The sequence below is a fragment of the Dama dama genome, chromosome 12, assembly GCF_033118175.1.
Source record: "Dama dama isolate Ldn47 chromosome 12, ASM3311817v1, whole genome shotgun sequence".
In the NCBI taxonomy this organism is placed as follows: domain Eukaryota; kingdom Metazoa; phylum Chordata; class Mammalia; order Artiodactyla; family Cervidae; genus Dama; species Dama dama.
This window is the reverse complement of record NC_083692.1, coordinates 86,712,788-86,735,774: the sequence shown is the minus strand read 5'-3', so window position 1 is coordinate 86,735,774 and position 22,987 is coordinate 86,712,788. Positions and strand designations below refer to the sequence as shown.

At 54.8% G+C, this 22,987-nt stretch overlaps 2 protein-coding genes across 2 annotated transcripts in view; both read left to right on the top strand.

The window, feature by feature from the left end:
• The window catches only part of MAP2K5 (mitogen-activated protein kinase kinase 5), a 261,312-nt gene extending 253,607 nt beyond the window's left edge, over window positions 1-7,705 (top strand). The window contains exon 22 of the mRNA XM_061157999.1: window positions 7,253-7,705. Coding sequence (XP_061013982.1) covers window positions 7,253-7,357 — 105 coding nt within the window. The 3' untranslated portion in view covers window positions 7,358-7,705. The remainder of the gene's footprint in view (window positions 1-7,252) is intronic.
• The window catches only part of SKOR1 (SKI family transcriptional corepressor 1), an 88,028-nt gene that overhangs the window by 53,493 nt on the left and 11,548 nt on the right, over window positions 1-22,987 (top strand). The window lies entirely within an intron of this gene.

Genomic DNA, 22,987 nt, shown 5'->3' with positions numbered 1-22,987 from the left:
ATTTTGGACTTAACTGGAGTGTACCTGGACTGGGCTGGCTTTTGGTGGGAGGAGAGGGGGTGGTTTACTTGCTTGAACTGACTCATGGATTTTTGGCGTTCTGCCCCATGCAGCATCCTTGGGCCAGGATGTGCCTGGTGGCCTGGGGCTCCTCCAGAGAGAGAAAAGCCCCATGGCCCGGGGAGTCCAGAGCAGCCTCAGCTTGTGGAGCCTTCTCCCTGGGCCTGCCCACCCAACCTGCTGCACTTCCCAACCTAGCACCAGGCTCCTGGGAGGCAGTGTAACGTACCCGTCAACCCAGCTAACTTCTCCTGGAGATTCCTCAGTGATCAGCACCGCATGTTCTCGAGGCTTCCAGTCTCGTGCTAGGATAAGGTGGGCTGTAATGTTGATAACACACAGCAGAACAAGTGTGTGCACTTGTTCCAGAAGAGATGGCGCCCCTCGAGAGGAGACGAATAAAGACCTGACAGAGTAGATCTTAGGTGTGGGATGCAGTCTGCTGCCAGGCATCCTGTTTATTATCGCCGCCTTTATCTCTGGGGGGGGGGGGGGGGGGGGGGCACTTCCCTGATAGCTCAGTTGGTGAAGAATCCGCCTGCAATGCAGGAGACCCCGGTTCGATTCCTGGGTCGGGAAGATCCGCTGGGGAAGGGATAGGCTACCCACTCCAGTGTTCTTGGGCTTCCCTTGTAGCTCAGCTGGTAAAGAATCTGCCTGCAATGAGGGAGACCTGGGTTTGATCCCCCTGGGTTAGGATGATCCCCTCGAGAAGGGAAAGGCTACCCACTCCAGTATTCTGGCCTGGAGAATGCCATGGACTGTATAGTCTGTGAGATCACAAAGAGTCAGACATGACTGAGTACTTTCACTTTCACTTTTCACTTTATCTCTAGGGTGTGATCTCTGTAGCTCTGGAAAATTTCTTCCAGATCCCAGGTCTTCATTTTCCTGCTTCCCTAGAATCTAGACCCAAAGAGAAGGAACAGAGAACTGGGTAGGCTGGGGTTGTCACATAGACCCCAGTGCCTGCTCTGAGGGCTGGTTGTCCTGCAGAGTGGGTGCCACCATCGCCCAGCCCTGGTGCTGATGAGGAAGGACAGTGTGATGGCTGAGGACACGGGCTCCAGAGACAGGGCCACATTCAAGCGCCCTGGTCCTGGACAGAGTCCTTAGTCTTTCTGTGCCTTAGCTTACCCGTCTATAGAACGGGCTTAATGTAATACTCAGACTTGCTGAGTAATAAATAAATTACTTGGTGAGAAGTGCCTGATACAACTTCAATCAGGGAGGACACTGTTTGTCTTTTTTGCCACCCTCTTTTTAGTTTGTCAGTTAAAAACTACTGGTTAAGTCCACGGAATTCTCCAGGCCAGAATATCGGAGTAGGTACCTTTCCCTTCTCCAGGGGATCTTCCCAACCCAGGGATCAAACCCAGGTCTCTGGCATTGCAGGTGGATTCTTTACCAGCTGAGCCACAAGGGAAGCCCAAGAATACTGGATTGAGTAGCCTGTCCCTTCTCCAGCGGAGCTTCCCGACCCAGAAATCAAACCAGGGTCTCCTGCATTGCAGGAGGATTCTTTACTGAGCTATCAGGGAAGCCCCAATTAAAAATAATATACCATAAAAATGAACAGGCAAAAAAAAAAAAAGAGAACAGGCACAGAATTTATTATCCCATTCCTACACATAAAGCCTGGGTTGTTATAGGGGGTGGAGGGAACACAGTACCTCCTTTGGTAACTTATTCAAGGGGTTAATAAGATACATAATAATAAAAAATAATTTTGTACCATATATTCTTTAAAAGAGTAGGAATTTAAAACTCACTGTGCCCAACCTCAGTGAGCAGAGGAGTGTGGTGTCCTCGTGGTGGAACACCGTCCTGGGTTCAGCCTTTAGCTCTGCCACTTTCTAGCTCTGTGACCTTAGCTCAGCTCACGTCTATTGGCATCTCGGTCTCCTTTGTCTGTAAACAGCGTGCTGGGTGGTTTCAGGGCCATTTTAGGCAACCGAGGCCTGGCCCCCAGCAGGGGCTCGGTGACGAGATGTGGGCAGAGAGGACAGGCAGGTCACTGTTTCCCACCACAGGACGTTAGTCCCTTCAGTCGTGGCTGACTCTTGCGGCCCCATGAACTGTAACCCGCCAGGCTCCTCTGTCCATGGGAGTCCCCAGGCAAGAATGCTGGAGTGGGTTGCCATTCCCTTCTCCAGGGGATCTTCCTGACCCAGAGATGGAACCCAGGCCTCCCACATTGCAGGCAGATTCTCTACCTGCCACAGTCCCATGGCTAATGGAGGACCTGCTGCCTGCCAGCACTGCGGCAGAGCGGCAGCCGCACCAGCAAGTCATTACGTGATTCACATGCACAGAGTTCTCTAGGAAGTTATGCAAGAGAAGAAAGTGTGGAGACCCCAGTGGGGTAAATTCCTATTTGGGAAGAAATTCGAAGCCCAACTGATGTCAGAGAGCAAAGTGTCAGTTGAATGAGCACTGGCCTGGGAGTCCAGACATGTCAGCCTCAGGCCGCCCTTCACCGCAGCACGTTCGAAACATCTACCTCGTGCCCGTGCGGTGGGCACCCAGACCCCTCCTCTCCCTGTCCCCTCTGGCAGAAGCATGGAGTGCTGTTCATAGGGGGAGGGTCATGCTATTAGTCATCAGGAAAGCGTCTCATCACGATGACACAAGTGGGCAAAAACTTAGGACGTCATTACAAAAGTCAAGGCCCAAACTCGAGCGAAGCCCTGGACGCTAGTGCCCAGGTGGAGGAGGGTGTGCTGGACACGGCTTGTGCTCTGGTTCCTCTTTGCAAGTTACTGCCAGAGCACCATCTGCCTGGTGGTGGGAGGTCTGCACCCGGCGACCCGCTGGCTTTGCTTGTCGTTGACCCGTCGCTCACCCTCTGCTGTGCCCCCACCTTGGGATCCACCCTACCTCTCGCGGTCCCATCCTCTCCCCTTCATTATGCCTCCATCTTCTGTGGCGGAGTTTGTGGTCCGTTTTACCTCAGCCCTCACCGGTTTAATGGTTGCAGTTGGCCCTGAGAGAATCCGGGAAATGAGAGTGGCTCCCGCCGCCTGGTACGGAGGCCAGTGAGCTTGTCCGGGGCTCCAGCCTGCAGAGTGACCGCTCACACACACACACACACACACACACGTGTGGGCGGCAGAAGCCTGGGTGTCTGGAGCGGTCACCGTGGGTGGAAGATGCTCTTGACAAGCGGCATGTGGGTGTTCTGGCAGCAGGGGGCTGGGCCACGCCATGCTCCCGTTGATCCTGGTAGCCTGAGGGATCTGGAGAGCTTGTCCACATCTGCGTTACTCTGCCTGGGAGAGGGGGGCGGTGTGTGCATTTACCCAGGTACTGAAGCGGGTGTGGCTGCAGCTGCAGGGGGCCACACAGAAACCCCAGGAGGGGCCTGTGAGGGCAGCTGTTGTTGGTGTCGGAGAGCATTCGGTCCTGAGCATGGTATTTGGTGTTCAGAGACCCAGGTGGTGCTTCCAGCCCAGCCCTCACTTCCGTGACTTCACACCGATCCCTGAGTGTCTGTTTCCTCATCTGCCAGGTGGCCATGTGCACCTCCGCAGCGAGCATGGGGATCTGGTGGGAGAATCAGGACTAAGCTCTTGGCAAGGCCTGGCACACAGCACTCAGTCCAGAGTGCTGGACTCGGTATTAACCAGTGTGCAGTTTCCATCCCGTCTCCAGGCTTCTGGTGGTTGCAGGCACCTGCTCAAGCCTATCAGGAGCTACCTAGGAACTGAGGCCCCTCAGGGTGGCCGAGTGATCTTCATGCTTTTTCCCACCTTTGTCCATCAGCTTTTGTTTGTTCATTAAACTCGTGAGGAATACCTGCTTTGTGCATGTCTGGGAGTGGAGGGGCGTCTGCTACATGGTAGGGAGGAGGGTCACAGGGGCTGGGTTCCAGCCCTGAGAATGTACCAGAGGAGCGACCAGAAGCCCTAGCACTTAACGAGTCGTGTTCCCTCCCCAGGGCTGTGTCCTCTTCTGTAAAATGGGTTATGGTATACTTACCCTGCTTCCCGCCCAGGGCTGATGGGAGGGGGAGTCAAGTAAGAGTGACCTACCACCCTGACACCCCTCTCCCAGGGGTCAGGACCTGCAGTCTCAGTCCCCTCTGCTCAGACAGGCCTGAATCCCGTGGCAGAAATCAGGCAAGGGGGAGTTGACTCTCGATGTCTGCCTACCCCAATTCAGCCCAGGAGGAGCCCCAGACAGTCGGTTTGGGTTTCAGAGACCTGTGATCCAGTCACAGCTCTGGGAGCTGAGGCAGGTCAACCGTGAGCCTGTGGCCTGTTTCCTCATCTGCACAGTGGAGGTTATCGTGCCCACCTGTGTGATTTAGCACTTCCACCCCTGACCTTGAGGTACCCACGGACCCTGTAGGCAGAAAGGCCCCCAGACTGTCATGATCTCTAGCGTTCCCAGTGCCTTCCCAGCTCCGGTTTCCTTCTGTCCGACTCTCCATCCTCTCACTCCCCACGTACTGGCTTTCTCGGCGCGTCCAGTCACGTGGTGGGCCAGGCAGTCTCCAGTTCCCAAGCCACAGCCCAGGCTGCCTGGAGAGGCTGGGGTCTCCTCTCCGTCTCTGTGTCTCTCCTTTCTTCCTCCCTCTGTGATTCCCCTTCTTATCCCCCCAAACCCATCAGCAGTAGCTGGAGACAAAACCGCTTGCCTCAGTCACCCGTGCAGGGTGGTGTAAAGCCCCAGGGGTACCCAGGAGATGGGAGTCCCGTCCCAGCCAGGGGGTGGGGGAGGGGAGGAAGGGGGCAGAATCTCCACCAAAGCGGTGGGTGCCCACCCTCTCCTAGGTCCCCCTCCCGGGACACCTGGGCGGAATGCTTCCTGCAGCGCAGCCCTCAGCCTTGCTGTAACTGGAAGAACGCTCCCCTCTCCCCTCCTGCGGTTCCGCTCTGCTTGCTCCTGAACAGATGATCGCAGAGATGCAGCATATGGCCCCCAAAGTCACCCGGCATTCTGGGAAAGTGACACTGTGCCACCCCGGGCTGCAGGGGAGGGGCCCATGGGCTCCTGAGCACAGCGTCCCCCTTTGTTCTTCAGAAGGGCACAAGGTCGCCTCCTCCGAGCCTCCTGAAAAGGAGACGTGCTCGCTGACTTCAGGAAGAATTCCTTCTATCTGGGCGCTGATTTAGGCAGGCATACGTGAGGTGGGATTATATATATGGGCAAGGGGACATATGAGGTGGGATTATATATATGGGCAAGGGGACATATGAGGTGGGATTATATATATGGGCAAGGGGACATATGAGGTGGGATTATATATATGGGCAGGGGGACATATGAGGTGGGATTATATATATGGGCAAGGGGGATTATATATATGGGCAGGGGCACATATGAGGTGGGATTATATATGTGGGCAAGGGGACATATGAGGTGGGATTATATATATGGGCAAGGGGACATATGAGGTGGGATTATATATATGGGCAGGGGGACATATGAGGTGGGATTATATATATGGGCAAGGGGGATTATATATATGGGCAAGGGCACATATGAGGTGGGATTATATATATGGCCACGGAGACATATGAGGTGGGACTATATATATGGGCAAGGGGGATTATATATATGGGCAAGGGCACATATGAGGTGGGATTATGTATATGGGCAAGGGGACATATGAGGTGGGACTATATATATGGGCAAGGGGGATTATATATATGGGCAAGGGCACATATGAGGTGGGATTATATATATGGGCAAGGGGACATATGAGAGTGACGAGGGAGTCCCCCCTGGGCTCTCCTGCCTCAGCCCCTGCTCAGGTTTGTGCAGCCTGGGGGGATGCCCACCCAGCCTGACCTTCCACCCCCTTCCCCAGCTGCAGTCTGCAGGGGCATCTGCTCCCTTGGGGGGCCCTGCAGGTGTGTTGGGAGCCACAGGCAGCTCCCAGGAGGTGCCAGGCAGGGCTGCAGGCCCAGCTTCTCTGTGGTCTTGGTGAGCCTCTGCCCTGGGTGGGGTGCCCTTGGCACTCTCTAAGCCGAGCTCCCTCCCCGCCTGCACCTTAGACACTGTTCCCTGGGCCTCTGAGCTGGCCCCACATGGGGTGCTCCACGGACGGGTTTTCCTGCCCAAACTGGGAAAACTGGGTAAGGGACATGGTGTCAGCCCAGGGTGAGGAAGCCTGCATGTTCTTCTTACTGTCCCTTGGTCCCAGGGCTGACCAAGCAGCCGCCTTCCCTCCCCCAGCCTGGTCTTTGACTGCTCCTACAGACATGGGATCCGGGCAAGCCCCGACCCAGTGCCTCCTGATGAGCTCACAGGGAAAGCTGCCTGGAAAGCCCAGCCTGGTGGGGGGTGGGGAGGGCACCTAAGAAGGGCTCAGAACAAGAGGGAGCGGGGCAGCTGGAGCTGGAGAGCTGAAGCCAGAGGGAGGAAAGGAGCTGGGGGGAGTGGGAGCCCCCCATTCTCTCTGCTCACCCAGTGGCTCCCTGAGTCTCGAGCTGCAGAGTTTGGTAGGGGAGGACACTGCCACGCGAGCACTGCTTAACAGACAAGCGCTTGGGGGAGAGGAGAAGGCTTTGCAGTCTTCCTTTCACCCGTGGCTGCCCCTGCTTTTTTCTGACCATTCCTGGGACTCCCGGAGAGGCCCTAAGATCATGAGGAGGGATCTTGTCTCCCGGACAGCAGGGAAGGGACTGACTGTGGCTGAGTAGTTAGAGCCCGAGGCAGCTGTGCTGAGTCCACTCCCCAGCCCCGGCTGCTCAGCAGGAGCCAGCGCATCCCTCCTGCCCCCGCACCCGACACTGTGCCTTCCCTCCACTTGGAGACTGCGGCTTGTTCATAGGAGAGCTTGAAACAAAAGAAAGCTGGGCTTGACATAGCCCCTGGCGAGATGATTCTCCGGTTTCTGGGCAGCAACTGGACTGGAACGCTGGCGGCTTCGGTGCCCGGCCTTGCCTGCCAGCTGTTGGGAGTGACGCTGGGCGAGGAACGGCCAGGCTGTGTGGAATTGGGACAGGCTCAGACCCTGGGGGACCTCCCAGGCTGGTTGGAGTTCAAGGAGAAGGTAGAATGTGAGGGTTGCGAGTGCTCCAGACAGGCTCCAGACTGCTCTGCCTTGGGCCTCAGTGATCAAGGCTATGAAATGGGACTGAAGCTGCCCTCACCTCACTGGGCTGTTGAGGAAGGCGGTAAACAGGCGACATGCAAAGTCCGGGGAATGCCTGTCACAGCTTCCTCCTCTTCCCCACAGGGCCACCCGTTCATCGTGCAGTTCAACGATGGAAATGCCACTGTGGTGTCCATGTGGGTGTGCAGGGCGCTGGAGGAGAGGCGGAGCCAGCAAGGCCCCCCCTGAGGCTGGGTGGACGCTGAGAGCTCAGGACTGGTCACCAAGGGGAAGACCCACCTGTTGCGCCTTCTCCGTTTGCTCTCCGCACCGAAAGAGCTTTGCTGGACTCACCTTCGACACTGCTGGCAGATGGCTTTGCCTAGGGAGCCCTCAAGGGTGGCCCGCCCTGCAGAGCCAGCCCTCGCCCGCCTCGGGTCTGGAAGCCTGACTGGCAGGGTGGGTGGAGGGCTTGGGGCATCAGAAAACGGTGACCCCTACACCCTGGCCCCCTTCCTTCTTCCTAACCGTCTTCTTTGTAAAGGGTCGGGCCCCGTCAGCATCCCTGATGGGAATAAAAGTATTACTTCTTTGTAACTGCCTCCCCCTGTGAGGGCTGTGCTGTGAAGTATCTGTTGTCCCCCTAGGGCTGGGAGCGGGGCAGGGACGGCTGGGGGGTAGGGGGGCAGTGCCAGCCCCTCCCCCAGCGTGCTCCTCCAGTTCTGAGGAGGCTCGCAGACCAACCCATCTGACAGGTAAAAACTGAGGTGTGGCGGTCCCTGAACCAAGTCATCTGGCACGGAGGGGCCAAGCCAGCACCCGTCCTGCGCCATTGCTGGGCTGCACCCAAGGGCCAGGCAGTCCCAGCTCCAACTCCGGCTCCAACACGGTGATCTGAGCTGGAGCCGCGGGTGAAGGAGGCCCAGAGCTGGGGACGGACTGGGGTGGTTCTCAGAGGCCCCCGCTTCCCCCCCACCCCACCCCCGCCACCAGCTCCTCTCACGGCAAGTTGGCCTCACTGCCCTGACCCCACCCTCGGCACACCTCACTCACCTCAGCCGCTCAGAGCTGTCCTGTCAAGAATCCTCTCAGCCACCCGCCAGCTAAGTGTGTCTTTACAGGAGGCCTCTCCTCCCATTTTACAGGTGAGGAACCGAGGCTCAGAGAGGCTGGGGGTCCGCTCGGAGGTCTCAGAGTTTTAAGAGCCCCCTCCGGCACCCGCCATCCTCCCAGCGCCCTCTGGCGTACCAGGCCATGGCCTTGCTGCCTTTCTCTCTCACACCCCACAGCTCGCCCACCTGGAAGTCCTGTTGTCTTTGCTTTGAAAGTGTATTGACTCCACTGCTTCCCATCTCCATCCAAGGCACCACGCCTGGACCAGCACACAGGCCCCTCCCAGGCCCCCTGCTCTCACCTCCCCGGCAGTCTGTTCTCCACACGGCTGCTAGAGGGAGCTAGTTAGAACACTGGCATCATGGCCCTCTCAACCCAGACCCTCCAGAAGCTCCTGTTTGCTCAGAAGACCCAACAATGGCCTTTGTGACCCTATACAGTCTGCTGCACCCCCCAACCCCATTATCTCTGACCTCAGCTCCCATCACCCCCCACTCACTCCACTCCAGCCACCTGGCCTCCTTACTAGCCCTTGAACATCCAGGCCCACTCCCCACTGAGGGCCACCACAGAGACACCAAGCTGACCCCCAAAAGTTCATGCTCCCTGTGTAGTGCAGGGCTGTGGGCAAGCCGCTGCCCAGCCCCGGACCTCGTCTCCCAGTCCCCCTTTCGTTAATCAGGGGCCCAGGGGCTAGTGCTCAGCAGTTGAAGCTGATGGCAGGTCGCTTCCTGGCCAAGGAGCTTAAGGTGCAGGTGTGCCTTCTGGGCTCCACGGTTTTCCATCCCCTTCTAAATGGACAAGTGACTGCGGTGGGAGGCGGGGAAGGGCTGAGATACAAGTGGAGGGAGCCTGAATCCTTGAATCACTACATGGAGGAATGTGTCACCCCCAGGAACCATTGCATTGATGACTCTTCAGTGAGCTTGAACTAAACTGTTTTGCGTCTATGTTCCTGGCAGCTAGTATTACACCACCTCATACAGGCCTTCGTACCAAGTGCAGGATGTCTTCCCCTCAAGTATATCCACGTGGCTCCCTTCTGTCCCATTCAGGTCTTTGCTCACATGGCATCTCAGTGAGGCCTGGCCTGACCACTCTATCTAAAATTGCAGCCTGCCCACAGCTGCTCCCTGGGACTAGTGTTCTTGCCTGCACCACCGCCCTCCATCGCATTGTTGCAAACACTAATTGTTCTCACTTGTTTTATCTTCCACCTCCTCCCACCACCACCCCGTCCCCAGTAGAATGTACAGTGCACAAGGGCAGAGATACTGTTTTCTTCACATGGTATCCACTCCACCCCACCCAGTGCCAAGAACCTGGTCTTGCAAGTGCCCAGTAAGTGTGGGCTGAGTGGACGGTGGTGGGGCTGTGGTTCCAGCGCTGCTCAGTTCTTTGTCCATGAAGGCTCAGCCTATGTGTGACATCCTTTTGTTTCCTGGGGCAGAGTTGTCATGTTCTTGGTAACACTTTTCAAGGTGGTGCAGGCCTCCAGCTGCCCCTGGGCCTCGGGCAGAGCATTCATCCACTTACCGAGCACCTGCCGCATCCCTGAGGCTGGGAGGTCACAGGATGAGATGAGGCCCGGGCCATCGAGACTGCTGCTCCCCGGGTCAGTGCTCAGGGCGGGGAGAGCTGCACGGAGCACATGCTGTGGAAGGATGCTCCCCATAGGGACCTGCCCAGCCCAGGACATGAACCAGCCGCCACCCAGACACAAAGGTCATCCTTACTTTGAGAAGATGCACCCAGGCAGCCTGTCATCCTCAGATCCCAAGCCCAGGGAGAGAGGGAGGATGAGCAGGAATCCATGTCAGCACTCTACTGAGGGCTTCCGTTATCAGCTGTGCCATTCACACGAGGTAGGAGCTATTGTGAATGCCCCCATTTTACAGATGGAGAAACCAAAGCAGAGAGGTCCAGAGACTTGCCCAAGGACACCCAGCAAGTGAGTAGCAAGGTACCGTTTGGATTCAGAGCCTTACTCTCAACCACACAGTTAACCGTGTGGCTCCAGAAGTCAGTTCTGCAAGCACTGCCTACGTAACTTGTGAGCAGGTGCATACATACCCTGTCCTCTACAACAGTTTGCAGACGAACTCTGGTGTGCCAGGATACTGTATCAGTACCTTTGGAATGGGGCCCGGGGATCTGCTCAGTGATCACCCCCCTCCACCCCAACACAACGCCCTCCAGCAGCACTGAGAAACACGTCCTCCAGAAGGCTCATCAGAGACTTCCCAGGGGGCGCTAGTGGTAGAGAACCTGCCTGCAATGCAGAGGTAAGAGATGCAGGTTCAATCCCTGGGTCGGGAAGATCCCCTGGAGGAGGGCATGGCAACCTACGCCAGTATTCTTGCCTGGAGAATCCCCATGGACAGAGGAGCCTGGCAAAGGTGGTGTTTTCTGGAACAGGGTGGTCCTCGTGGAGACCCCAGGCCACACTTGGAAGTGGGCCCCGCCCAGGGCTTGGAGCCAAGTCCCCTCAGCAGTCATGGACAGGGGAGCCTGACAGGGGATTGCAAAGAGTCGGACACAACTGAGTGACTAACGCTTTCACTTCCACTTTTTCAGCGGGCTCTTGGAGGCCCTGGACCAGGAAACCGGCTTTCAGGATGGCCTTGGACAAAGCACATCTCATTCTGAGCCTCGGTTTCCTCTTCAGTAAATGCAGGAGTTGATCCCACCAAGTCCTGGAGTTCCTCCCAGCCTTAATGTTCCAGAACAAGGCTTCTCACTTTTGGGGGTCATGAATTGCCATGTGCATACCGTCGAAGTGACAGACCCTTGCCCCCAGAATAATGTGCCCCTACACGCACACACCCACAAAGTTTGTCCACACCTTAGAGTTCATGGAGTCATGGAACCCACTCACTCAAGGGCTTCAGGTCTAGACCCTCAGCTTTGGGACAGCCCCCCAGGTCTAAGTTTCTCTCAGTTCAGTGTTGGGAAGATGGGGGCTGGGTAACCCCAAGGGGTTCTTCTCCAAGGACCCCTCTGGCTGGCGGGCAGGGCCACCTTCAACCCATTTAGGTTTGGTCATCCCCCCAGTCACCCTTAGCAGCCCCAAGGCCAAGCTGCCCTTGCCCTGAGGGTCATGGAGGACTGAGGCCGGGGACACAGAGGGACAGGAGTGAGCTCCTGACTCTGCCCAGCTGCCACCTCACCCACCCTCACCCTGCCCCTGCAGCCAACCCCACCCCTCTGTCCAAGCCCCTCTTAAAAGCCCCCTTCCTCTTGGACGCTTCCTTGCCTTTCTCAGGTACAGACTGTGAGCCCGCCGAGGGTCCAATTCATCAGCCTGACACGTGGCACGTGGCGGGTGCTCTGAGGTGGGGGAGGCTGGGGTAGAAAGGGTCAGGCCCGCACACCCCTCCCCAGGCTCAGTGACACCCATTTGCCTTCTAACCAGAGCCTCCTGGAGACCAGAGCCCCGTGGGACGCCGCCTCGAGTCTCTCAGGCTTTCAGGGAAGCCTGGAAGGTGGTGTTTTCTGGGACAGGTTGGTCTTCGTGGAGACCCCAGGTCACACTGGGAGGTGGGCCCCACCCAGGGCTTGAAGCCAAGTCCCCTCAGCACTCAGCCCCCTGGACCTTCCTTGTCCTGCCCTTCAGGCTTTCCCATCTGGGAAATGCGGGGTTACAGGACCCCAGGGCTTTGGAGATCTTCCAAGAAGGAAATGGGAACAGGGAGGAAGGGTGGGACCCTTGTTCCCCAGGTGTGGTCAGACAAAGGTCCTGCAGCCCCAAAGCAGTGTGATCCAGAGCCCAGCCTAGTTGGGGCAAGTCAGGTCAGTGCAAGGTGGACTGGATGCTGTAGCCTGGCTGAGAAAGCCATGGGTGCCCTGCCTGCAGGCCAAGAACCAGGGGCCTTGTGCTTGAGCTGAACAGACCTGAAGCTTTGGGGGCAGGAACATGCTTCCCAATCTCTGCACACTCGGGACTGAAGGCCAGAATATAATCTCAAAGGGAGGCCCTGGGATAGTGCCAGGCAGGCAAGCTGGCAGCTCTCCAGACCCCTCTACTGCACAGGTGGGTTAGAAGGGGATGGATGGCTGCCTCCACGTGGGCTGGGGAACCCAGAGAGGGCCAAGATAACTGCATCAAAGATGTCTTCCATCCCCACTGACCGCTGCCCACGTTCCCCATGGGAGCTTCATCCTTTAGCTAAATCTGGGCCCTATTAGAATGGGAGCCTGTGTTCACAGTCAAGAGTAGAGGGAGGGGAGGGAGGGGGCGACTCGAGTCCTGGCACAGGGGAGGGAAGAGCAGGAAACAATGGGAGCTGGAGAACAAGAGGGGAGCCAGCCCCACGGCCACATAGACCCGGGCAGCCAGCAGGGGCCTGACTCCACCCGTGAGGCCAGGTGATCTCCCAAGGCTGCCTCCCAGGGACCAGGTTCCAACTTCCACATTGAGGGGTTGCTTTCCCTTCAAGCAGCCAGACACAGCTGAGTCCACCCACAGGTGGGAGGCTGAGAAGAGGAGCAGCTCTGAGGGGCACGTGGAGAAGGCCAACAGCTGCGATGATGTGGGATGGGGTCGGGGGAGGCGGGGTGGTGGAGGGGTGGGAGCCTGCACAGGTGGAGGCAGTAAATGGCGCAGGACGCACTCCCCACTCCCCGTGCCCGAGCAGAAGGGGAATGGGCAGGGTCCGCAGCCCTCGAGGTAGGGCTGGGTTTTGATGCACTTCCTGGCATTGTCGTGAGTCCTTTCCTGGTGGCAGAAACCATGTCCTGCTCCACCCGAGATGCCCATAAAACCTAAGAGGCAGGCGGGTGTGCCTGGCAATGGGTGGGGCCCCGCAGAGGGCAGCCAGGGAGAATCCCAGAGACAGCCCAGGCTGGCACAAGCCACCAAGATGGATGATGAAGTTGGGCGGGGGGAGCGAGTAGAGCCCGGCCTCGTAATGACAAATTTTCTGCTGAACAACTACAAATATTCGAAGTGACTTTGGACCGAGTCAGAAAAAGACTGTTTCCTCCCTTGGCAGTATCATTTGTCTTGTTTTGAAGCCCTGAGATTGCAGGCACGAACTTATAGACTAAAGTTTGTCTTAATTGCTGTGGTGTCACCACCTCTCTGGCAGATAACAGCACAATGAACGAGTCGATGGGGCTGAGCCCTCCAGGTCCTTCTTCTAAAGTGAGACAAATTTCCCTTCTTTGAGCCCAACAGTCCATCGGCAGCTCTGTCATTTATTTATCTCCCTAACAGTTTGCATTAACTTGCAAGGGATAAAAAGTCTCTCCTGCCCGCAGACTTAGTTAAAAGAATCCAGTCGGGCTGTACTGCTGGTTCTTCCTAAGAGTTTGCCCTTTGTCTTTTCCCCCTCTGGAGGAAGTGGGGAGTAGGGAGAGCAGTGGGGTGCACTGAGAAAAGCAGGCAGGGTGGGGGAGGGGGGAGTGTGGAGGATCCCCTGAGTTTCAGTGTCCAGGTCACTTCAGTTCTTAGAAAGAGGAGAAATAGTGCTGGCTTGCAGTATCAGCTGGGCATGGCACAGCGCCTTCACACTCACCTTGTTTGGTCCTCCCAGCACCCCTGCAAGGGTAGGGGCATGATTGCCCCACCTCTGTCCCCCACTCCATGTTCCCATCACAAGGGGTGATGCCCTAGCCCTTTTTCTAAAAAAAAAGAAAATTGTTCTTTTATTCAGGTGCACCAGGTCTTAATTGCATCATGTGGGGTCTAGTTCCCCAACCAGGGATCAAACTCAGATCCCTTCCAGGAGCTCAGAGTCTTAGCCACTGGACCACCAGGAAAGTCCCTCTAGTCTTAAATGAGCTGAGCATTTCCTCTGAGCCTTGGCACAGGCTGTTCCCTCAGCCCTGGACACCTTTGCCCACCTCCCCTTTTCTCCTGCCCAACTCCTACTCATCTTCCGAGACTCAGATGAAATGCTCTGGGGAGGCATTTTCCAACACTCCCCCAGCTCCCCGTCACCACCCAGCCTCGCTGTCTTGTCCTCGTCGGTTTTCCCGCACCGCCTGTCTACCTTGTTCCAGGAAGAGCCCCAGGAAGGCAGGAGCCGGGGCCCTGCCTGACATTCAAGAGATGCTCAAGAAATAGTGGTTAAATAAGTGAAGGGGAGACTGGTGGGGCCAGGGAGCTTCAGAGAAATCACTGACCTGGCCTCTACCACCCCACCATGTGGAAACAAGACGGTTAATACTGGGCAGCAGTGGAGTGCAGATGCTCTTTAATCTCTCTTCTGTTCTGCCTTTTCCTGATATAATGCAACAATCATGTATTATTTGTATAATAAAAATAATTTGTTTAAAGGTAGTTTAAATCTCGTGATCAGCAAGGCAGTGGGAGAGGCAGCATTCAATGTGAGTTTTCTGACACCCAAATCAAGCACTTCTCCACCCATGCCTCCTAGATCCCTTTTTGCCAGTGGGAGGCAGTGGAGTGTAACAATGAGCGACATGGGCTTGGGCTTGCAGCCACACAACCTGGGTTGGAATCCTCACTCCTCCATTGACTCTCTGTGTGACCATGGGCAGGATGCCTAATCTCTCTGGAAGGACCTCAGTTTCCTCATTGGTAAAACGGGGTCATGACAATGTCCTTCTGAGGGGTTGTTGGTGTCATTATCGAGTCATTCTCCAGGCTGACTGGGACACGCACAGAACACTTCCCCAAAGCGCTGGCTTCCTCCCCCATCTCCTCCAGACACCCCTGCCACACTTTCACACAGACCCACACAGCCACTCCTCAGTCCCCGTGACTCCCCACCTTTTCATTTGCCCCCCCACCCCCTCCAAGTCTGGAGAAGGACAAAGGATGGGGACATAAGATACATCACCGCCAGCGAGGGCCATGCACATCTGGTGTGAGAGCCTGGCCTGGGCTTGCTGGACTCAATGGCAGTGCCTGTGGGTGACCACACTGCCCCCCACTAGGGTGATCCTCAGCCCACACCCAGGCCTGCCTCGGCTTGCCCAGGAGGTCTGTGTGGCTCGGGGCAGTAGCTCCAAGCTCAGCCTTGGCCACACCCAGGCTCCGGATTCCAGACTGAGGAGGCCAAGGAGGGCGGCAGAAGCACCCTCAGCCAACACACCCCTGCTCTCATCCATATGCTGTAATCAAGGTCCCGCACACACTCCAGCTTTGCAGAGCCTCTTTTTGAGAGACATCTGTAGGAGGCACACTATGGGGACAGCCCCCCACTACAAAGATCTTCACATCCTGACCCCAAGAATCCATTAATATACTCACGTGGCTTTAAAGATTATCCTGAAAAGATAAAAGATTATCCTGAATTATCCAGGTCAGCCCAGTGTAATCACAAGGGCAGAGGACCACTTTAGAGAAAGTGGAAGAGGGAGGCAGGAGGGACCAGGTGGAGGCGGAGAGAGCTCTGAATACGCTACACTGCTGCCTTTGAAGATGCAGGAAGGAGCCAAGAGCCAAGGGATGCAGGCAGCCTCTAGAAGCTGGCAAGGATGAGGAAGCCGATTCTCCCTAGAGCCTCCAGGGGGAATGCAGCACCTTGCCAAGGCCTTGAATTTAACCCAGTGAGACCCATTTCCAATTTCTGACCTCCAGTATTATAAAATAATACATTTGTGTTGTTTTAAAACACTGTGATGATATGGCAGAAATCGGAAACTAAATGTCTCCTCTTCATTTTCCAGCCCAAGCTGTCTCAGATACCTTTAGAACACATCCTTCCATTTGCACATCGTTTTGTTGTCATTGAGTCGCTAAGTCACTTTGCATCCCTATGGACTGTAGGCCACCAGGCTCCTCTGTCCATGGGGTTCTTCGGGCAAGAATACTGGAGTGGGTTGCCATTTCCCTCTTGAGGGAATCTTCCAGGACCAGGGATTGAACTCATGACTCCTACATGGGCAGGCAGGTTCTTTACCCCTGAGCCACCTGAGAAGTGCATACATCGTTTTACAAAGCCCACATTTCCAGACCTCCATCCTCAGCTGTCCTCCCCACTCACCAGCCTATGCGTGCTCTTCTCCTCTCTCTCCCTCCCTCTCCCCTCCCCCGGCATCGTGTATCCAGCGCCAATAACTCCCATTTTCCAGGAGTCTTATTCCCTCCTCCAGCTCCACTCCCCTCTCGGTTCTCCTCCCCCAACAGAGCTCAGTGCTCTGGTCTCCTTGACCCCTGGAGAGTGACCCTTACAGCGCCTCAGTTATCTCAGTGTCAGGGACTGGGGACTCCCCCGGGACCTCTGTGAACGCTCCAGCTTGCCCAGCTCAGACTCTGGAGACACTGTTTATTCATCAGATCCTACTCAGCACCCGCTGTGTTCCAGGGGCTGGGAAAATGGTAGGAATCAAGACAAGCTAGTCCCTGTATTCTGGGGCCTCAGTTTCCTCAACTGTGAAACAGGGATGAAAATATCTACTGTGCAGGATGACAATATCTACTGTTACTGTGAAGATTAGAAATAGACTGGCTGGGCCCCCTCTCTGGGGAGCCCCATCTCTCCTGGGGAAGGGAAGATAGTCATTTCTCCAGGCCAGAAAGTCCAGTGGGGTGCCAAGACAGGTTAATGGGGAGAGGATATTATTTTCAACAAATGGTGCTCTAAAAACTGAATATCCATATGCAAAAGAATAAATTTGGATTCCTATCTCATATCATACACAAAAAAATTAACTGTACACCAAAAATTAACTGTAAGTGGATCAGAGACCAAAATGTAGGAGCTAAACTATAAGGTTCCTAGAAGAAAATATAAAAGTAAACCTTATGATCTTGGGTTCAGCAAAGCCTTCTCAATTCTCACACCAAAAGCACAAGTAGCAAAAAATAAAATAGATACACTGGGCATCATCCAAATTAAAAACTTTTGTGCTTCAAAAGAAGCCATTAGAAAGTGAAAAGACAACTCACAGGGTGGAAGAAGTTATTTGCAAATCATGTATCTGATAAGGGACTTGTTTCTAGAATATATAAAGAATGTTCTCAATAATAAAAGTACAAATAATCCAGTTGAAAAATGGGCAAAGAATCTGAATAAACATGTCTCAAAAGATGTACAAATGGCTAATAAGCACATGAAAAGGATGTTCAAAACGATGACTCAGCAGATAAATACAAACCAAAACCACAACAGGATACCATTTCACACCCACTAGAATGGATAATTAAAAAGATAGATAATAAAAACTACTGTCAAAGATGTGGAGGGACCAGAACCCTCATATATCACTGGCAGGAATGAAAATGGTGCAGTGCTTTGCAAAACCAGTCTGGTGATTCCTTAAAAAAGATTAACATAAAATTACCAGATAACCAGGACTTCCCTGGTGGCTCAGATGGTAAAGTGTCTGCCTACAATGCAGGAGACCCAGGTTCAATCTCTGGGTCAGGAAGATCTCCTGGAGAAGGAAATGGCAACCCACTCCAGTATTCTTGCCTGAAAAATCCCATGGACAGAGGAGTCTGGTAGTCTACAGTCCATGGGGTCACAAAGAGTCGGACCCCACTGAGTGACTTCACTCACTCACTCACCATATAACCTGACAATTCTATGCTTAGTATGTACCCAAGAGATATATTAAAACATACAGTCACACAAAAACTTGTACATTAGTGTTCACTGCAACTTCATTCATAATAGTCAAAAAGTAGGCACAATGAAAACATTCATCAGTGGATGAATAAACAAAATGTAGGATATCCATACAATGGAATATTATTTGGCGATAAAAAGGAATGAAGTAATGATAGATGCTGCTGCATAGATGAACCTTAAAAATATGCTCAGTAGAAGAAGTCAGACACAAAAGATCACATTTTGTACATTTCCAATTACATGAAAAGTCCAGAACAGGCAAACAGAAAGTAGCAGTTGCCACGGTCTGGGGGAAGATGGGAAGATAGCTAATGGGTACAGGATTTCTCTTTGGGGTGATGAAAATATTCTTAAATTCATAGTGGTGGGACATCCCTGGTGGTCCAGTGGCTAAGAATCTGTTCTCACAATGCAGGAGGGTCAGGTTCGATCCCTGGTCAGGGAACTAGATCCCACATGCTGCAAATGAGGCCTGGCACAGCCAAATAAGTTAAATAACTGTTTTTAAAAATTGATGGTGGTGGTGGTGCACAACTCTCTGAAGATATGAAAAAGGACTGAATTATACACTTTAAGTGAATTATATGGTATGTGAATGACATCTCAATAAAGCTCAACCTGTCCCAGCAAGCAGATTGAACTCCACCAAGGTGCAGGCGATTGTCCAGAACTGATCTGAGGCTGTCAGGGAAGGGAATTCACAGAGGCTGAGCACCTCCTCTGTGCCATCTGCTTTGCACAGGGCTGGGACTGTGAGAAGGATTTTCAGGAGCCCAAGAGTAAATCCCTGCTCAAATGGTGCACCCAAGGCACTCAGTCTGGTCCAAGACTGTGCTATGTGCCATACACTCAGCACCTTATTTAATTCTTATGACATATTCATGAGACCCTGAATAGCCCTGACCCGGTAAGGCCAGGAGCTATTTCACAGATGCAAGTTCAGAGACTCAACCAGAGCAGACCTAGGATTTGAACCCGAGCCTTGCTGAATCCAGAGTCTGTTCTCTTCCCAGCCCTCCCCGGATCCTGTGTGGAGGAGGCCCTGGGAAGGAAACCCTTGTTATCAGCCAGTACTCAGAAAACCTGCCAGTGGCTCCCACCTGCCTCCCAGAGCCCATTTCCTCCTTCTACAAGAAGCAGCCTTCAGCCTTCACAGGCTCTGCGAAAAGCCTTGCCTGAATCTGTGTGGGAGGTGAGAGTCCCAATATCCTCCTAGACATCACCAGAGAGCACAGAACCTTCAACTCTTCCCTGAAGAACCAGATTGGCCACTAGACACCAAGGGCACCCTTCCATCACAATGGCCAACAAGTCAGCTCACAGCCTTTCCACTCAAATGCTGTTCACTCATTCATTTAGCAAACATGGTGAGCACCAACTATGTGCCTTGTTCTAAGCCCTGGCAATAGGACAGCAAACAAAACATTCCGGTGGGAGAGACAGAAGACACCCACAAAGAAATCAGGAACTGTTAACCAGTGAACAATCCAAGGATGAAAACAAAATAGCATCAGACAGACAGGAGTGAGGGATCCAAGCAAGCAGACAGGCTTAGAGGAGGCTCAGTGTAGTGTCCAGGAGAGGTCTCTGAGGCTTCGGAAAGACAGGCACAGGGGAGGGAAAACAAGGTAAGCTGTTTTATGGGGCAGAAACCTCCAGGGGCCATTGAATTTTCTTCCTATGTATTCCTTGGGTTGATAGGAAATTTTGAAGTGTCTACAGAGTCTCCCCTGTGCTAAGAACTTTGGAAAGAGACTTGGGGCCAAGCTGGGACTGACATAGGGGAGGCAGCTGGGAACCGAACTAGAGATCTGGGGCTGAGAGAGAGTCCTGCAGCCAGCTGAACTACTCACCCTTCCTCCTTCAGAATACCTCTGTCCAGGCCTTGGGCATCTCTATGTTTAGTTGGGGAAATAAGTCTGTCCTGGGCTCCCTCCTCAGTCCCTCCCAGCCTAATTTTCCTCCCCAAGTGTAGAAAGAGCCCCAGAGTGGGCAGAGCGGGACCCTGCAAACTTCATACCATTTTAAGTTCTCCTGGCTCTGCCCCTTCCCCAAGCTTAAGCCACCTACACTCAAGCAGGGTCCCATCCCCTCAGGGCTCCAGGAAAAAAGATGTTCCTCTTCTGTGCTCTTGGGCCTCTGAGTCAAACGTTCAGTGACAGTGTGCCCATCCTACAGATGCACATATTGAGGCCAAGTCAGGGTCCATGGTTACTCAAGTGGTCAGTAGAATTGGATCTAGATGGAGACCTTCCTCCCTCCTTTTGATGTCCCCAGGAGTCCTTCGTTGGGAGGAGTGCTGGCCTGGCCTCTGATCCCCAAGAACCCGGTCTGGGCCGCAGGAACCCAGAGTGTGTGGCTTCCGGCCTGTCCCGCCCCCACAGCTCGGGAGCGTCAGTCTTCCTGTCCTCACACGGAGCCAGATGGACACTTCTGAGCACCTTGGCGCAGGCTCTGCGGCCCCCTGGCCTCCCCCACGACCTCACCTCTGTTCGCTGATGCGGCCAGCAGGCCCCACCCGCCCAGCCACCTTCATTGGCTCGAGCAGGCCGCCGGGCGGGGCTAGGGTCTATCTGGCCGTCGGATTAATATCCAGATATTAAGTAAACAATAAATTAGCAAAACTACAAGAAAATTTTACAGCCCTTTGCATTTGGCAATCATTGAGTGTTAATTAGAAATTCATTACAATTAAAACCCTGCCTAAACAGGGCCTGCGCGCCTTAATTACATCTGATTTTTAATTCAGAATACGTGTTTACACAGTAAGCGCTACGTACCCCATGATTATCCCCAATCCTCTTTATACTGTACTAATTATGTAAATTAAACCTAATTAACTGACGAAAACTGCCGTTAATTCAACTGGTAAAAGATATGTGCTTGCGGAGGAGGCGCGGCCGCCCAGCCCAAGATAGAGCTGGAAGGGGCGCGGGACGCCCGGCTGCGTGGACGCGACGCCAGGGACTCAGAGGCAGCAAGAACCCGGCGGGGGCTGGTGGGGTGCGCGCCAGGCGCGTCCCTGATCCCGGCCCTCCGACCCCGGTGCACCCAGCAGTGGGTAAAATAGAATCCGCGCCAGTGGGGGTCAGAAACGCCAAGGGCACTGACTCCAGCGCATTCCCCAGGCGCTGGTCTGAGCTGCAGGACCCAGAGCCCCCTCTGAGCGAGAGGGAGGCCGCCCTCCCTCGTCTGAGCCTGAGTTCAAGTCCCAGCGCTGCCCCACACTGGCTGACTGCGTCTGAGCAAGTCACCTGGCTTAGCTAGGCCTGTTTTCCTCCTCGCGGAGAGTTGTGAGGGCGACCCTAAAAGCTCCTTGTGAGCTGCGCAGTACTTGTCTTCCGTTCATTAAACGAGGCCCTCCAGGCAGCGTGCAAAGCACGATATTTGGGGTCTGGGAGATCAGTCTGCATCCCTTATTGACTGAGGAGCCTGGGTGAGTTGGCTTCCACTGCCTGACCCTCGATATCCTACCTGTAAAATGGGAATAAATGATCTTTACCTATTCCCAGGGTCGTTGGGAGAAAGGGCTCTGCCAACTGAGATGCTCTTTGCGGTGATACTAACTAACCAACTGGACGCTGGTCCAGCGCAGAGTCCAGGCCCGACCCCAAGACCCCTCCTCGGAGACTACCATCTCTCAAGCGAACGGCGCCGCTTCCCCAACCCCTGCCCACACGCGTTTAAGTCTTTCTCTGCTTCAGACCCGGTGGAAGGGCAGGGTGGGTCTTCGAAGTCAGAGAGGGCGCAGGGAGCTGTCCGCAGATTGGTGCTGAACGGAGACTCAGGGGTCAACCTGCATCCCCTTCCCCCGCACCCCAAGGTGCTGCATCCGCAAAGGGAACTTTTGTCTAAGAAGTCCCCCGGGACCGCGCGGCCCGGCTGCCAGGAGTGCCCTGGAGGCCGTCCCCAGGGCATCGCAGTACAATAGAGGCAGGAGAGACAGGCCCAGCTCAAGGGGATCCTCCCCATCGTCTTTCCACTCCAACCCCCACCACCCTGAGGGCGTCCGGGCTCCAGGATCGTTGTCACCATCACACCGAAAACTGAGATGCCTTTTAAAAAATCATTAGGAGGCTAAGAATAATTACCGAACGGGATTGTAATTATGGGGTGAGGAGGCCGGCCTAGGGAGGGGGATGAGAGGTGGAGTCTCGGGGGCGGCTCTTGGACTGGGACAGAAAATAGGTTCCTGTTTTCCTTGGAGGGAAGTGGGGGGGGGGGCGGGGGTAGAGATCCGCAGAGTTAGAGCGGGACAGAGGTAGAGCCTGGGAAAGACGCGCTAGTGGAGGGACAAGATTCAGAGAGAGAAAGGGGGCTGAGCAGGCTCCGGGAGGAAAGAGAGAAAGGCAAGGAAATGCCGGAGAGAGAGAGAGAAAGGCGGGAGCTGATAAAGGTGAAAGAGCAAGAACCCCTCTAGAAGAGACCCCGCAGCAGAGACTAAGCCCTCAAGCTTGGGGTGGGGTAGTTTCGTAGCCCCGGAAAACACGCGAGAAGCGGGTGGCAAGCCAGTCACAGGGCCTGGTGGCCCCCTCTCTCCGAGGGTAGGCCTGGGCGATCCGCTCCCACCCCCAGAGGCATTTCCCAAGACCCCTGCGAGCCCGCGGAGAAGAGAAAAGCACTGGGAAGAAGTGCAGGAGAAGAGGAGATGAACCCTAGAGGAGCCAGAGTGTAGGAGGGGAGAGGGCCTGGAACCCAGGGCGAGAGGGAAGACGAGAGGGCGGGGGCGAGGGCGGCCCGGCGCCGCTGGCCGCGGAAGATTTATGGCACCGCCCGGGTTCCAAGGACTGGCTGCGATCGCCGCTGCTGCCCGCGTCAGGAGCTGCCGCGGCCGCTGCGCCCCCTGCGCGGGCAGCCTGCCGCGCCCCGGGCCATGCCTGCCATTATTAACTTCTGTTTGATTAGGGTAATTGTTCAAACTTGGACTGGACAGTATGATTAATTACAGTTTAATTAACGTGTCCATTAAGGACACTTAATGCCACAGAGGGGTGGGGGGCAAGGGGGTGTCCGGGTGCGGGCAAAAAGGGAGGGAGTACGACTGGTAACTCAAATAAGGAAAGACGGAGATTGAGAGAGAGGGAGAAAACCGGACTTCCTGAGTTAGTGGAGGGGAAAGAACGGTGCAGACAGACATCGACAGAAAAGTGAGGGGGTGGAAAGAAATGGAGCTCTTCGAAGAGAGAAGATGCCAGGGAGGGTCTGCAGCATCAGGGGC